This window comes from Siphateles boraxobius, unplaced genomic scaffold, assembly GCF_051911475.1.
Source record: "Siphateles boraxobius isolate OS27281-9 unplaced genomic scaffold, OSU_SipBor_1 18, whole genome shotgun sequence".
Lineage (NCBI taxonomy): Eukaryota > Metazoa > Chordata > Actinopteri > Cypriniformes > Leuciscidae > Siphateles > Siphateles boraxobius.
Window position 1 is genome coordinate 10,989,522 of NW_027508788.1, and position 17,441 is coordinate 11,006,962.

The 17,441-nt window shown below is 36.9% G+C and overlaps 2 protein-coding genes and 3 non-coding genes across 5 annotated transcripts in view; 2 read left to right on the forward strand and 3 right to left on the reverse strand.

Moving 5' to 3' along the window:
• tpst1l (tyrosylprotein sulfotransferase 1, like) overlaps positions 1 to 17,441 on the reverse strand; it is a 72,443-nt gene that overhangs the window by 13,186 nt on the left and 41,816 nt on the right. The window lies entirely within an intron of this gene.
• trnas-uga (transfer RNA serine (anticodon UGA)) lies at positions 1,419 to 1,500 on the reverse strand. Its single transcript has one exon. It is a non-coding gene; the product is annotated as a tRNA-Ser (tRNA).
• trnaa-cgc (transfer RNA alanine (anticodon CGC)) lies at positions 3,533 to 3,604 on the forward strand. The gene has a single exon. It is a non-coding gene; the product is annotated as a tRNA-Ala (tRNA).
• On the reverse strand, positions 4,264 to 4,336 carry trnav-uac (transfer RNA valine (anticodon UAC)). The gene has a single exon. It is a non-coding gene; the product is annotated as a tRNA-Val (tRNA).
• The window catches only part of st6gal1 (ST6 beta-galactosamide alpha-2,6-sialyltranferase 1), a 32,146-nt gene continuing 19,444 nt past the window's right edge, over positions 4,740 to 17,441 (forward strand). Inside the window, exons 1-3 of the mRNA XM_077233489.1 lie at positions 4,740 to 5,067; positions 7,161 to 7,223; positions 17,164 to 17,370. Of these exons, the coding sequence (XP_077089604.1) occupies positions 5,056 to 5,067; positions 7,161 to 7,223; positions 17,164 to 17,370 (282 nt within the window). The 5' untranslated portion in view covers positions 4,740 to 5,055. The remainder of the gene's footprint in view (positions 5,068 to 7,160; positions 7,224 to 17,163; positions 17,371 to 17,441) is intronic.

The window sequence follows — 17,441 nt, forward strand, 5'->3', positions numbered from 1 at the left end:
TACAATAGGTTGAATGACACGTCTGCCACAGCCTGACAGGGTCTGTATCGCTTTACTGGCACTACGGTCCTTCTCAAAAAATTAGCATATTGTGATAAAGTTCATTATTTTCCATAATGTAATGATAAAAATTAAACTTTCATATATTTTAGATTCATTGCACACCAACTGAAATATTTCAGGTCTTTTATTGTTTTAATACTGATGATTTTGGCATACAGCTCATGAAAACCCAAAATTCCTATCTCAAAAAATCAGCATAACATGAAAAGGGTCTCTAAACGAGCTATTAACCTAATCATCTGAATCAACTAATTAACTCTAAACACCTGCAAAAGATTCCTGAGGCTTTTAAAAACTCCCAGCCTGTTTCATTACTCAAAACCGCAATCATGTGTAAGACTGCCGACCTGACTGCTGTCCAGAAGGCCATCATTGACACCCTCAAGCAAGAGGGTAAGACACAGAAAGAAATTTCTGAACAAATAGGCTGTTCCCAGAGTGCTGTATCAAGGCACCTCAGTGGAAAGTCTGTGGGAAGGAAAAAGTGTGGCAATAAACGCTGCACAACGAGAAGAGGTGACCGGACCCTGAGGAAGATTGTGGAGAAGGACCGATTCCAGACCTTGGGGGACCTGCGGAAGCAGTGGACTGAGTCTGGAGTAGAAACATCCAGAGCCACCGTGCACAGGCGTGTGCAGGAAATGGGCTACAGGTGCAGCATTCCCCAGGTCAAGCCACTTTTGAACCAGAAACAGCGGCAGAAGCTCCTGACCTGGGCTACAGAGAAGCAGCACTGGACTGTTGCTCAGTGGTCCAAAGTACTTTTTTCGGATGAAAGCAAATTTTGCCTGTCATTCGGAAATCAAGGTGCCAGAGTCTGGAGGAAGACTGGGGAGAAGGAAACGCCAAAATGCCTGAAGTCCAGTGTCAAGTACCCACAGTCAGTGATGGTCTGGGGTGCAAATCGATTTTCAAATTTGCAGATTCATCTATGGTAGCTTGATATTATAATATTGACGATATATGGCTATTACCTACCACACAAACATTGAATTGAATTAGCATATCTGTTATGTAAAACAGTAGACAATTGGCTACTATAATGACGCTGTCTTGTAAACGTGAGCTACGCGATTTTTTGACGTTTGAAAAAAATAAAACCCATGAAATTTCAATTTTCATTTTTACCCATGAAAAAATTAAATTTCACACGCAACGCTGGCAGTCTGCCCGCGAGAACTCAAGACAGTATCGGCTTGTCAACAAATGCACACGTGTATCGCCTGGCGTAACCATGACAGATTTTACGACAGTAGTAGAAGACAATACTGTTTTCCAACGGTAGGGGGACCCCGACAGCAAAAACGAAATAATATTGCTTTAATAGGTCCATTGGAAACAAGAAAGCCAAATTCCGCTGCGAGCAGGGTTCGAACCTGCGCGGGGAGACCCCATTGGATTTCAAGTCCAACGCCTTAACCACTCGGCCATCGCAGCTCACCGCAAAACTGTAGTATAGAATTTAATTTCCTTCGTGAAAAAACTACTGAAAATTAACAAACATAATATTCATGTTGAACGAAATGCACTTTTAATAAACCCGAAAATTAGCATCCCTCTGGTTTCCTCCACAAAAACGATTTTTTTCATAGGCTTTTAGATAAATTTACGAAATAATTGTGACTAAAAATGCCGCTACATAACCCCGCCGTATGCATTAAAAAACAGCATTTTACAATTTGTTTTGTAATAGTTTACTCCATATGAAGTCTATGGTTTACTCTTGTTGCTTTAGTCTAAGCCAGTGGTTCTCAGTGTGGTACGCAGGCTCCCTCTAGTGGTACGTAGAGGAACCACTGAATTTCGCAGGTACGATCAGACCGGTTGGTCTGGTCCCTGAGTGTACGATCACACCCATAGACATCATATAGATGTATGATATCTATGATCACACCGATGTGAGTGGAACGGTCAGTGCATCACGTAATCAACTGCTAAATTCAAATGTGCTTTCGCGCGTTGGCTGGCGCTGAGCCAGAGACGGACGCGCTCAGTCAGTGCTGTCATCACAACTATTCAGTGTTTTCAACCACATAATGTTTATTTAAGGTTTCAGGGATTTAAATACACAAGAACTATCAAAAACATACATTTATAAATTGTAAAATACACACAGAAGTATATGGAAGCGGCAATCATAATAATTTCCATATCCATATCCATATCTACTTTACTTGAGGATTGTTTTTTTCTGGAAACTTTTTACTTTAACTTCACTACATTTGAAAGACAAATATCGTACTTTTTACTCCACTGCATTTCTGTCAACGTCCTTGAGTAGAAAGTAGTTATGTTTGTCAGGGCATGATTTTTTCCGTTTCTAAAACGTGATTGTTTTTTTGCGGCTGACAGACAACAAGCCTATCGGTAATCATGTCGTGAAGTTTGACGATTAGTAGGCCTACGATTTCTCTTTACGAGTGATCTGTGAGAGACAGTATCGTTGTCACAAGTAATGGTTTGAAAGTTTTGTTTTCATGGCAAATAAATACTTATGTTGTGCTGTTTGTTAAAGCAGTATTGCTGTTGAGCAGTTATACAGTTAGTTATGGTTGTGTAGCTAGGTTTTTTTATTACAGACCACTTGATTCAAATGTGCATGAATGGATACACAAGATGTTTACTTCTTTTGTTGGGGTGGTAGGAGTGTTAAATAAAAAAATTAAGATGATCATGGCTGTCTTTTTTATAAATTCAGTTGTTTGATTTCTATAGGTTTTGTGACATTCTAAAAGCACATTTCTGAATATTTTAAATAAAAAAGGAAATTAAAGCAGATCTATCAGTCTCTCAGCGCTGCCGTGTCACGTGACAAGCAATGCGCGTCACCATGGAAACAATAAAGGGTCGCCGACGCCTTGATAAACTCACGGGGGTCAGCCAGAATATTTTAAATGTACGTGTAAAAAGGTTAAATAATACACAGCCTGTGTTAACTTTTTTTATTAAGTACAGTACTTTTTTTTACTCAATATTTTTACTCCAGTACAGTTTTTATTTCACTTTTAGGTGCAATACATTTGAATTTAAACATTATTTAAGTTTTTTTTCTTTTACCTATATGTAAGCAACACAGTGCAGTGTTAATATTCAAAATGTGTTTTTTTTACAATGATTAAAGTGGCTGACAATAATAAATATTCTTATTAGAAATAAAACTGCCTCGTTTTTGAGCTGTGCATAACTGTAGCTAAATAGTTAGACCTACTACGCTAAGTTACTGTATTTTAATAATTATGGTGCTGCTTGGAGAGCCAAATATTTTCTGAGGTGGTACTTGGTGTAAAAAGTTTGAGAACCACTGGTCTAATCGATACTATCTAAGACCAATCACATGCATTTAAAGTAGAATTTTTTCCTGATAAAAGTTCCGTTTTGCTGCTCTTTTTAAGTGCAGCATAAAATACATTTTCCAATAAATGCCGTGCAGTTTACTACAGGAACAAATCCATACACTATTACGTCACGTGGGGATGTAGCTCAGTGGTAGAGCGCATGCTTCGCATGTATGAGGTCCCGGGTTCAATCCCCGGCATCTCCACTTTTTGGCAATACATCAATAAAATAAATTTATATTTTTAGCATCATATTTAGGTAGTATTGAGATTAATCTTTTTTTTTTTTTACACGCATAAAGAAAATATATTTTATTTTCAATACAACCTGATTTTTACTTTGTTTCATTTTTTTGTTTTTCTTTACAACATTTATCATTTTCAACCGACTGTGATCACGTAACTGCCTCCAAGAAGTTCACTGGTCCTAAGTCACTCTAGCAAAGGCAAAACAACTATCAGATTGCTGCAAACCTTTTACATCACCATAATTCAGCAGCAAAAAAACAAGAGTTTACATTCATAAAAAGACATAGGTGGACCAAAAAAAAAAAAACATTGAGACTTAAGAAAGCAGATTATGCACTGATCATTTAATAATGACTATAAAGGTGATGATACACAGGGAAACTTTTTGAGCAATGTTGCTGGGCAATCTTGCCGAGTGATTGTTGCTTGGGCACTTTCCCATTGAAAATGGGCAATACATTTTTATCTAGATAATTTAGATAGGTCGTGGGCCCTGTCTCTCATCTGGTTGCCCGTTGACGGAAACATTGCCCAGCAACATAGGCCAAAGAATTGCCCTGTGTATCACTACCTTAAGAGTATTTACAAAATAAAGCTGATCGTAGGTTAAAAACCATGGTTCCACTGGGGCTCGAACCCAGGACCTTCTGCGTGTAAAGCAGACGTGATAACCGCTACACTATGGAACCCATATAAAACCACATACAAACCACGTTGCATATGAACTGCACGTCATGTAGGCCTACTATTTCACTTTATTTATCACTGAAGTTAATTGCAAATCAAATCACGATATAACACGAACAACATGTAGGCTAATATTCATTGCAGTATTCCAGCAAAACTATTAATACTGCAACATTATGCGTCTGACTGCTTTAAATGAAGACGGAGAAAGGGTTTCACGTTAAAGCTAGAAAAAGCGTGAAATATTTATTTTTGTATTCATTTTAGCACCCAATGAAATGTGTGCATTTGTGACAGTTTCATGTCAGAAGTACATAAATAATTAGCAAAAGGAGAAAAAGACGCAGAATACGCTGCATTCACAGCCGCATGCGATAAAAAGGGCAAACACCGCTCTCGTCCGCTAGAGACATCAATGAACGATCAACGCACCAGCTCAGTCTACACATATTATTATGCAGTATATAAACATGGCGGTTTATCAACATGCCTCAGCTCGAAAATATCTATATTTAGATGGCATGTTGTAGAGCATTTCTTCGAAAGGTAAAAGGGAAAAAGTCTTGTCGTGATTTAGGTTATTATAGCCTTCTAAGGAATTATACAATATAGGTTTCCTCTATGCATAATCTGTATCCATAAAAAAATCAACCAAAATGCAAAGACCGGGCAATGGAGAAACCGGATTGAACTAACCAAAAGAATAGCATCGGAAAAAAATATGGGATACAAGGTAGGCGTGCAAATAATATTTGTATCATTCACGCAGCATCATTTCGCTCCACTTCTCTTCAAAGTCTCAATGCATTTAGAATTTAATATAACATTGGTGTTGTTTAATCCTTAAATGTTCGGTGCGTGCATTTAAAAATCAGCAAAACCGAATCTGCCCGTTAACGCAGATTTCAAATTAACCATCACGAACAAAAGTGATGCCTGAGATTACATTATTATTCGGGTTTTTATAGCCTATATTTACTCCGTGTGTTATGTCAAACAGAAAGCGGGTGCATTAATCAGGCCTATGCATATCTTATTTTATATGGACACCCTCATCCCTCACCCTCATTTCACCCTCAAACTTATGAAGGCCAGAGTGTCTGATAGGCATATAATGTTTTTTTTGTAGCCATTTGTACCTCTATCTTTAATAAGTTAAATTTGTATGTATTTACGATTAAAGAGGACACAATACAATATAAACACAAAACAACTATAACAGCTTAGGTCACTATCTATCTATCTATCTATCTATCTATCTATCTATCTATCTATCTCCCGAAAAAAGTTTCTTCCATTCATATCAAATTTGACTTTTAATAGGCAAATCCAGAAACTTTAGAATGCAATTTGCATGAAATTAAACATAGAAAGAAGAAAACATTTTGAAACCAAATTAGATCTTTTTATATCTCATATTCAGGAACTGCAGACTGCAATTTGCATATGGGGGGAATGCTACATTATCAAAATTATTAGTACAAAACTCATCACACTTGTAACAGATAGTCATTCTTTAAAAATGTGATCACATGCTTTAATTACGGTTACACAATCTTAATTTTTAATTATTATTAATAATAATAATTATTACTTTTTTTCAACTTGGTTAAATATAGCAAACAATGTTTGAAAAAATGCATGTTTCAAATCACCTTTGTTCCTCAATTACAGTTTTTCTCAGTCGCTTTGGTGCATTTCTCACATCACTATTTACATCTACACAACAGTTAGTTCAACCTCCACAACATTTAGTCATTTGTGCACATCATAGTAGCAGTTTCTCATTCCTTCCAACAAATTGCAAATGCTTTTGGACATGCATCAATTGCTTTCATACAACTCTCTGCTGTTTTATAACCTTATCATTTGCCTATGTCATGTCAGTCAAAATTAACTATATTTGTGAATGCTGAATAGTCATTCCATATAAAACTAATAGTCCTCATTTCATTGCTTGAGTCATCGCATATAAAAAATGTAGAACTAATTGTCAAAATCTGTCAAGCTAACTTTACAAAAAATTTTGTACCGAAAATTTCTCCTAAATTGAACAATTTCTCCAGAGAGAGAGAGGCATGAATGATTTACAGTACTATGTACATGTTGTATGTTCAGTTGCAATATGTACTGCAATATTGTTTACAGTTGTGCACAGCTCTACCCAAAGGGAGTTTATGTTTGTTTTAAATAAGGGTGTATTTTTTATTTTGCACAATGCTGTGAAAAAATTAAAATTGCAAAGAGCATATGCAGTAAAAATGTGAAACATACACATTCAGTGTCTTGTACTCAGTTACCTCACTAAATACAGTAATGTGTAACTTTACTGTAGTTTTCAAATGGCTGTGCAAATAGTATATAGTGCTGTCTTGAGCATTTTCAGGTAGTGTCACCAAGATCTGACTTTTTTGCATTGGAAAACATTTACAGGGTAATTTGTCATAATGAAAACATGACAAAGCCATTTGACTATCTTGTTTATAAACAATGGTGTCAGGACTTTTCATCTTGATGACACTGACACTTTCATTGACATGAATACTTACTTTTGAGGAATGAGCTATTAATTTTGAGCAAGTAACACGCTTTTGCAGGTTATCAACTAGGTTTTAGAGTTTGTACTAATTGTTGTTTTAGAACTGCATTAACTGTTGTGCAAATATAAATAGTGATGTGAGAAATGCACCAAAGCGACTGAGAAAACTGTAAAGATGTTACAGTACAGGCTACAGTTGCTACATAATAAAAAACACTAATTTATGTAATTGACATAAAATTCATGTTTGTAATTCATAGTTTTCATGTGATGTCACACCCTTACAGGAACGCCAACCTGGAGGGCAAAACAAGGCTTTCCACCATCGCTCGCCAGTTATTTTTTACCAGGTTTGTACTAAGTACTAGTGATATTAAAAGACCGATTCAATTATAAACCTTATTGATAATGCATATTATGTACAGGCTAGCAGATGAACCCAGAATATAAACACAACACACAGTTTCTTGTTAAGCATTTTTCCATAGAAAACCATTTTAAAAAAACTAGCGCGTACATTTCTTCATATTCTGGGCTCATCTGCTCGCCCGTATGCAGTTCTATGGATGTTTTGCCTTACATGTCTCTGTGGCAGTCGCATGATTGAAACCTATGAATAATATATATCCAGTAGATTTACTGATGCAGAATGACATTAACCACACTGAACAAAAAACTGAGAGCTTAAATACACATGGAATGACAATAAACAGAACAAGGAAGAGGTGTTTCTAATCAGAAACCATAGTAACAAACAATGAACAAGAACTCAGGGAGACAGAAACAGACAGGAACAAGAAAACAATGACAATGAAAATGAAACTAAACAGGGCATGACTGTTACAACTTCTTGTAAGTGTTTTTTTTTAGGTCGTTGTAACAAAGTATGTTTGCTGGGTGATAACTATGGCAAGCAAAACGGGGCAGAGAGCCGTCAGAACGGTGACCGGCAGGTGGCGCGATTGCTAATAGGCGTCACATGCGTGCCACACCGGTCTCGAGTTTGGATTGATAAAAGGAGGAGCGATAAAGCGACAGTGAAGGAGAAGAGAGAACCAGGCCTGGACTATTTAAGTTGTATTTTTTTTTATGTTTATATGCGGCAGTCGTCCGTGAGGGGTATTTTTAAAACCATTTACAATCACAATATAGCATAGTGCTATTGTGAAATCCCAAAGACTGCGATTCAGTTAAATAAATATATGCAGGGTTTTTTTCCAGAGAGGCACGACGCTTTAATTATTTACATGGATGCAGATTACCTGTTAAAAACACCTCAGGTCCGTGCACAGTAAACACTGCTCCATGCAAGCTCAGTTTCTGCAAGTGCTGTTTGTTTAGGTTTCCAATAACGTGCATTTGGGAATGCAAAAAGTGTTTCATAGTTGCACTGATATCATTTATATGCGTGGAGCACGTCTCGGGTTTCTCAAACTCCATCTCTGCCTGCTTTGAGTTTGGGTTTGCTAATAATAACGTTCATCTGGGAACGCAGTGTGCGCCATTTCACAAGATTTGTAACGTACCTCATTAGTAAATCTATCGCCAACACAGGAGAATACGTAAATATGTTTCTAAATATGCAAATTGCAATATGCAATTTCAAAATAAAAGTTTAACAGGGCTGCCAACTCTCACGCATTGAGCGTGAGACACACGCAATTGACCCTATTCCCACGATCTCACGTACGCCACACCCCCGATTTCTCAAGCTGAAGTGTCAACCCGGTCGGTCAAATGCCTGAAAGATGAGTTTAGCTATATATCTACCTGTTGAGCCACTCGTGATCGACTATTTATACTGCAAATTAGTTAAAATATCCCGTAATCTATCTAGAGCGAGCGTGCATGCGAGATTGTGCTTCAAACCGCGCGCGTGCACGGCAGAGACGTAAGCGAGCGAGAGACCTTGCTGCGTGAACGTTGCAGTAGTCTCACGCCAAGCTAAACTCGAAAGTTGGCAGCTCTGCTTTAAACTCTCACTCTGAGTTTGTATGTTTTGATGTTTACATATTCTTGTTCAAGAAATTACAGCGCCTGTTTGCATTTCTATCGTACAGAAGTGACCAAATATTAAAGATTAAGTGGACATTTGAATTAAACGTTTTTTGGCCAATATTTAAGTATTTGATAATGCCGTAGTGTAACAACAACTAACACCAGGCCGTTGGCGCTCTCTGCAGGCATTTATTATAATATGTAATGTATGTTTATATTCGTTTATATCATATATTTTACATGGTGTATTTTAACAGTGTTGTTCAATTAAACCCATATAATTACTTTGATCCTTTATTTGAACCAATTATTATTGCTTATTATATTGTATTTTAAGTCATTTTAAAGGCTGTTGTTCACTTGGATCTATTTTTATTACGACAATTTTTTATCCGATTAATCGATGGAATAATCAGTAGAATGCTCCATCACTAAAATAATCGATAGCTGCAGCCCTAGCTGCCGCTTTACTTTTGTTTTGTAGGCCTATTTGTTTATTTATTAAAGTGTTTGAACGTTCGCCGGTTCCCGCCTCCTCCTTCCCTGAACAAAAACCTCTCTAAATCGATGTCGGAGAGCTCTCGCTGATGAGGGCGAGTGAGAGACTCTCGGCTGGTTGAGGACCAGTTTTCAATTCCACCCCCGACTGCAAGCAACTCTTGCCGACTGGTCGAGCACGATGCCGCATGAAGTCAGAGACCTAAACTAACGGTGTATTTGACAAATATTGCATCTAATCCACTTTGTCTGTGGTAAAGTATACAAACAGCACGCAAGTGTCACTACGGGAAGCATAAAGTGTCCAACTCGGCGGCTCCGTTTTCAATTCCGCCCCTGACTGCAAGCAGCAACTCTTTCCAATTGGTCAGCGCAGTGCCGCATAAAAGTCGAACACACCTAAACAAACCTTTTGAGGGTGTTTTTGTCATGTGATGGCATAGTTATGTCATGTGATACTGTCATATGATATTTATTAATGACACCTTATAAGCCTTGATACTCTCCCATACTCTGACCAAAGTTTGTACGTGGTAGTTTTAATTTTGTAAGGTTGCAAGCATGATTTCATAAAGACTTTTTGCAGTTTAAATCCTACTTTGAGTACCTTGCACAACCATTTTTGTATTGAGCTGAATATCCCTTATACAGAGAGCACCCGTACTCTTTACACATCATGTATGAAGTTTTGGTAACTTAAAACTGATGTTCTGCGTAACTACAATTATTTTATGGACCCTTTATTCTGGGCATAATTTTTAAAATTATAATATTCTGTGCAAAAATATTACTTTAGTTAAAATGGTCTTTTCTAGGCCAACACCAATGGAACTACCACAATTTCTTAAACCAATTTGTCTGCTGTTCCCTTTAAGGGATTGGCAGGTTTCAAATGTACTCCAGGGAGCTGAACTGCATTACTAAACTCTGCTGGCTTAAATGTAGGCCAACTGAAGCAAACTTATTACAGCATGTTACATATTTAACACAACAGTTAACCCAACCAGGGGCGTACCCACCATTGAGTTGCCCAAAGTCCAGACTGTTTTCTGAGGTGTATATAATAAAGGTGGTGATAATTACCTAATATTTACTCGCCTTTGGTGCTGCACAAATATTGCACACAGCCAAGATAACCGACCTACTCATCCGAGCAGCCGCCAGTGGTCAAACACGATCATCAATGTCAAAATGTTTAAGATGACGAATCAAATCAAAGTAGGCGGGCTTTATGTTTACATAAGCTGCTGAATGCTGATCAAATGGTCATAAAGTGTGAGATAATATGCTAGTATCTAAAATCAATAAATAATATTTGACAGCTTTTTTACAATAGAAATGTTAAACGACCGACAGGAATACAATTAGTAACGCAAACTAATAAACCTATGTTTAATTTCGCTATTTTTAAAATATATAATTTACGTGATTCATTGTAATTCGTAACAATGTGAGACAAGAAACATTAACAAAGCAGTTTTCATCAGGCATAAGATTAATCATGAATGTGCATATGCACACTGATGGTAACAAGCACAACATGCAAGAGCAGTAAGATGGAACGAGCGAAGGAGACGCACTGAATGAAAATACACATTCACTCTCTGACAGTAGATGCCACTTATGGAACAACAGAAATGCACCCGTTTCTCCGGTAACTGTAAACAAAGCAGGCTGCTGAACAGCATTAAAATTTGCTTTGTTGTTCATCACAGCACAGCACAATGTTAAAAATAGCGTCTTCTGTATTTCCAGTTTGTGGATCATTCATTGCAACATTTAACCTGATTTTTTTGTTTAAATATGTTATCTGCCTGACAAATAATGTACTCTACTGCCAACTGAAATGGTTTTAAAGCTGTTGTTATCCGCTGCATCGTCACTACACTCAAAAAAAATTATATGTTGGGTTTAATTAACTTTTTTATGACAACAGGTTCCACTGGGTTACGTGAAACAAACATAATTTGTTCATGTAACTTCAACATCATGGAATTAAGTAATTTTAAGCGACCCAATTAAAGTAGTCTCAAAGTGAATTTTTAAAGGTTTCCTTTTTATTATTTTCTTTCATCCATTAATATTTCATTTATTTTAGCGACACATAATTCATTTGATAGACCCTAGCTAGCTATTTGCTAACCGTAGCACATATTAGCATCTTAAATGCTAAGATTTACATGCTCCTTCAACCAAAGCAGTAGAAAATATTGAAGAAACAAAATGCCAAACAAAATGCTCCACTCTTCTCCACAATGGTAACCCACTGTAATATAAATGGTTCTAATAATTCCAATGTAATTAAACATTAAACACAATTACACACTATCAAGTCTTCCCCTTTTCTCATTTTCTCAAAAAAAAACAACAACATAAATTTAATAATTACAAAAAACACTTAATAAAAACATTTATTCTCTCGTAATTCAACCATATGCAACGTGTTGTGGCAAAATCAATAATTAAACAAACAGCATCACCAAGTAAGAGACATTCTGATCCGAATTGTATTTTAAAAAGTATTTAATCTTGCAAGAATAGGACCCCATGTCGCACAGTCGAGCTGTAGGGGAGAGTGAAGAGACCAAGAGGAAGATTTGTCTGGCAGTCTTATAGTGTTTTCTTCAAAGCTATCTCTTGTCAATTGTTATTTAGACAAGAGGAACAAAAGGAACTTTATGGCTACCCTTTAGATCAGGGGTCTCCAACACGTCGCTCGCGAGCTACCAGTAGCTCGTGGCCTGATTGGAGGTAGCTCGCCAAGTTCACATATCACGTCTTTTGCGCGCGCAAGTTCGTTATTTCAAATGTAGGAAGCTCATAGTTGAAGCGACGCACTCATTTTTTCCAGGCGCAGCAAGATGAAAAAATCCATTAGCTACTAAAACCTCTTTGTCATTGTGGAGAATGCAGTGCATGGTTGCATAGCAACGACAGACGCCACGGGAAAATCGGACCGAATTTTACTATTATTAATAAAAGATAAGCTAATGTGCATTGTAAACGTCAAAAATTTATCTTTTTTGACTCATTATTTTTATAAAAACGATTTAAAGGCTGAAATATCCGGGGTTTCTTTTTATAAATATTTTTTGTCAAAACTTTATTTGAACTTGTACATGTTAGTAGATAACGTCGCAAGACACTCCTTTAAAATCTGGCCATCATTTTTAATGTTGTTATTTTAATGTTAATGTGAAAAAAAAGTGCACATTAATGCTAATTAGGTGTTCAAGCACGAAGTGCTGAAAACCTATTGTAATTGTACTGATTTTTATTATTATTATTATTATTATTATTATTATTATTCTTCTGCCGTAAAACGCATCGTGCAGCCCAAACTGTAAGGGCTAGAGAGCTGAAACTTTGTCAGATGGTAGTACAAAAATCGAGGAGAGGTTCAGAGAATATGACCCCGATTGGCCAATAGGTGGCGCTACAGCGATCAATTGCGTGAAACTGCTCATAACTCCTAGACCGTATGTCGTACACTCAAGTGTCTTATATCATTGGAAAGCTGGACTCCTGACAAACAAAATGTATATCTCCGATTTCATTTCCGCCATGATAGATTTTCCGCCATTTTGAATTTTGTCGAAAAACCACTTTTGCGAACTAGTCCCTGGTTTTTCGCCCGATCGGAACCAAACCAGTGCCAAAATGTTCTCTGGAGTCTGAATATCAATAATTATCAAAAAAAAGTTGAAATTTTGATTCACGGTCGCTAGGGGGCCTAAAATGAACGTTGTGGGCGGAGCCTATTTTACTAAAATGGCTATAACTCAAGAAGTAAATGAGATAGCTTCACCAAACTCGGTACACATGTGAATGAGTTGATTCTGAGGTCACAGTAAAAAAATCGCGACGATCAAACACTAGGTGGCGCTATAATGTGAAAAAAACATAAAAAGAGCTCTGTCCACCTGACCGTTAGTCCGATTGACTTGAAAATTGGTATGCAGTGTCTTGGTCCAAAGCCCCATGTATGTATATAAGGACATTGGCGTATCTCAAAAAACATGGCCGCCATCGGCCAATGAATTTGCGCACCTATTAGACAAGGTTAACGGAGGTCGATCAGCATGAAACTCGTTGGGCATGTTCAACTCATGGCTCAAGAGGTCTGTAAGAGTTTTGAAAGAAATCGGCCACTAGTTGGCGCTAACGAGTTTTACGGCTCTGTAATCACGTGGTATTGCGCACATCCCCACAATATGCATATCATTTGATAGATCTCCTCATGCTGAACAACTTTGCCTCTTGAACCATTGCTGTCAATCAAATCGTTCATTAAATATTCACGAATATGTTAAAAACCTACTTTTGCGAACTAGTCCTAGGTTTTTCACCCGATCGGAACCAGACCAGTCTAGGACAAATCTGTGGACTCTCTAGATCAATAATTATCAAAAAAAAGTTGAACTTTGCCCTTTGTTTCACTATAACAGGGTCATTTATAAAAGGGGCGTGTCAAAATACACTCAAAAGCCTATAAATCATAAATAAAAAATCAGAACTTCACAAAAATTGATGAGCATATGTGTCATAACATGGTGAAGAAGCATGCAAAGTTTCATGGAGATCGGATCATAGGTGGCGCTATAACTGTTAAAAAGCTTTAAAACCATGTATTTCCTATGGTAAATTGCCTGTTTAAAACCAGTGCAGTACAATTCTCTGGACTCTCTAGATGAATAATTGTCAGAAAAGGTATAACTTCTTCATTTGGATGGCTATATAATAGGATGTAAATAGGGTGTAAGTTGGATGGTTATAACAGCTATAACAGCTTTGATGACTATAACAGCTAATTAATGGTATTTTACTGCCCCCTGCTGTCATTTCATCATACTACTCTCTAATATTGTTATATATAATTCATATTTAGACTTTATAAAATCATTATTTTAACATTTACAATCACATTTTGTTAAAATTCATGTATTATTCACAATTGTGTCACAGGAAGGCTGAAAACGAAAGTATAACGTTAGGCCACGCCCTCCCAGTACAAATTCACTCATAACTCGAAAACGGAAACTCCCTGCGCGCTCAAATTTGGATGGTAAAGTCCTCTATTGGGCCTTGATCGAAATCTATCGTCGCGGGCCTCGGGAGCGCCCCCCCGCGGATCGCTAATTCGAGAGACCCCCGAATTTGAACGGCTGTAACTCCCGACCTAGACCACCTAAATTCTTGTGGTATAGCTCGTTGAAAAGGGCTCGTCCTCACCTAGCTTCGATTCGAGTTTGGTGCGATTTGGCCTGGGCATTTCCGAGATATAAGCCCCAAAAGATATGCCTTTGAACGGGCAAAACTCCCGGCTCCGATCGGCCACCAACACCGGGATGGTCTCGTTCAACAGTACTCCTCGGACACTATCTAAGTTCTGAGTTTCAGATTTTTTCACTTTCTCGTTCCCGAGATATAAGTGAAAAACCAAATTTCCATTAATTCATTTCAACTCTATATAGGCTGTAATACCACTGTTGTCCACTAGAGGGAGCAGCTGTATTAGACATGTTTAATCTTTTTATCAGCTTTCAGCATTTACTTACAAACAAATGCTTAAAGCTATTTTTTTAAATTAGTTGTATATTATTACATCACAAAGAAATATGTGAAATGCTTATAGACCATTAAAAGATTTCAAAAATAACATATCCCACACGTGTGTGTGTGTGTGTGTGTGTGTGTGTGTGTGTGTGTGTGTGTGTGTGTGTGTGTGTGTGTGTGTGTGTGTGTGTGTGTGTGTGTGTGTGTGTGTGTGTGTGTGTAAGCATGCATTATGGAGTTAACATGAAAAAAATGGTTTGCTTCACTGGAGAATACTGGAGAAACAAAGTAGTTGAAAATGAAAGTGAGCCAATAAGTGGTCTTCTACTGCCCTCTGCTGGCCACTCTTCTTATTAATAGTCTTTTTTGTATATAGACACTATAAAATCACTTAAATAACAATTACTATTATAACACATTCATATTTTGTCAGAGTTTATCACTTCAATTGTTCTTATGCTTCATATAATTGCTATCAACATGGTAAATCATGGTAAATAACGCCAGAAACATGGTAAATCATAGTAAAAAAGGTAAATCATGCTAGAATCCTGGTAAATTATTCTAGAATGTGCTATATCATGGTAAATCATCATATAACATGGTATATCAAGGTAAACTATGGAAAATCATGTAAGATTCATGGTAAATCATACTGGAACATGGTAAATCATGAAAAATCACACTGAAATGTAGTATATCATGGTAAATCATGCTTGCTACATAAAACTTAATGTCTTTTGATGCTTTTGTGCTTAACGGCCTGAAAGGCCTTAACTGCTTGAACACCGCTAAATGCTGCTTGCAGCTTTAATTATATTTGTTATTTGCTGGTTTTCGACATAAAACTTGGTAAATTGATTTTATTGTGTAGTATTAGTACTTTTTGAATAGGATTCTGTGATAACTGTGATCATTTTGGTCACTATAATCATGAAATGAAATTTTCTAGTTAAGATTCACTTTAAAATCAATTATAATTATGTGTTTTTACAGTATAATGCAAAGTACAATTTTCTTTAAAAAAATGAATCTCTGATTCTGTTCTTTTCTCTGACATTTAAGAGTGACGTATATAGGCCTACAAAAACAGTTTAGATAGTTGTTAATATGAGAGCTATGAGACATTATTTAAGAGATTTAAGTATTTTACTACATGAGTAGCTCTCGGCCACCATCTTTTAAAAAAAGTAGCTCTCAAATGAAAAAAGGTTGGAAACCCCTGCTTTAGATCTTCTAACCCCAGGGGTTTTCTCACCTCTTAGCACAGAGGTGACGCCCAACCATCTTCTGATTGTCTTCACTTATGCCTTCACAGCTGTGTAAACATAATAATAGAAAACAAGGCTCTCTGTTCTCGTAACCCAGGAATACAGATAAACAGACGACATGATATTTCAATGCAATGTCTATTATTAATCAGCCAATATTAAAATTTCCACTACAAAAGCATGCCGCAAACTAACAAGCACAGCCAAGTTTCAGTTAATGCAAAACAAATCATTCATGTAATCCAACACAAACGGATTAAGTAAACTCAAATTTTACATATATTTAAGCAGATTGAACACAATAAAATTAAGTTAGGGTAAAATGGCAGTTGGCGTCGCACTATACTGCCACCCTCTGGATGTAAGAATTTTCTACATAACATAAATGGTTTGTGTTTAGACAACGCGTTAGGATTTTGTACTGTTAAGTTGAGACAAAATAATGTGGACCTTAATAGAAAAAACCTTTTCAAGTCAAAAAACACAATTGTTACAAGTTAACTAAATATAAATATATTATGTTAAGTGCACAACCTTTCCTCGTTCATTTTTTTTAGTATAAAGTTTAAGCCTTACCAATTTAAATATTTAAGCGTGTTACTCGAGCACTATGTAGGAAGTTTTCTGTGTGCAAACATCCAAAAAGAAACCAAGAAAAGCTTTCAGTCAGTGTGCGGTCACTGGCAAAAAGCTAGTTTTAGGGCCTTTATATAAAGATTTATATTATCTACAAAAAAATGCAATTCTCTGGTATATTGAACATACTTTTCCCTTCACACTAATTTAATTTCTAACATGGCCTGTTCTTTTCACACAGATTGAGTTTACTAGAGCTTCAAATTAAGTATTTTTAAACAATTTTTATGTCTTCAGCTGAACCTATTCATATGCTTCTAAGCAGCTGCCAACTTCATTTTTTAGAGGTCATCCTTTAATTTTCTAATATTGTCTGTAATTCATTATACAGATCCCAGGGGCTGCCATGGATCGTGTTAGCCTACTCTGGAGGTTGAGACGTCGGGCCCGTCGAGGAGCCCTGTGCATGGCTCTGTTCTGTATGACTATGGCTCTCCTGTACACCTTTTGCGCTGAAAACAGCATACCTGTCACAGATGCCATTTTTGGCGTGAAGGCGAGAACTCGAGCTCAACCAAGAGCACACACAATAGTTAAGGTATGTCAAAGAGATTCCTTTCCTCACACTGCTTTCTGCTCTATCGAATCTGCACAATAGAGTGCTGTAGG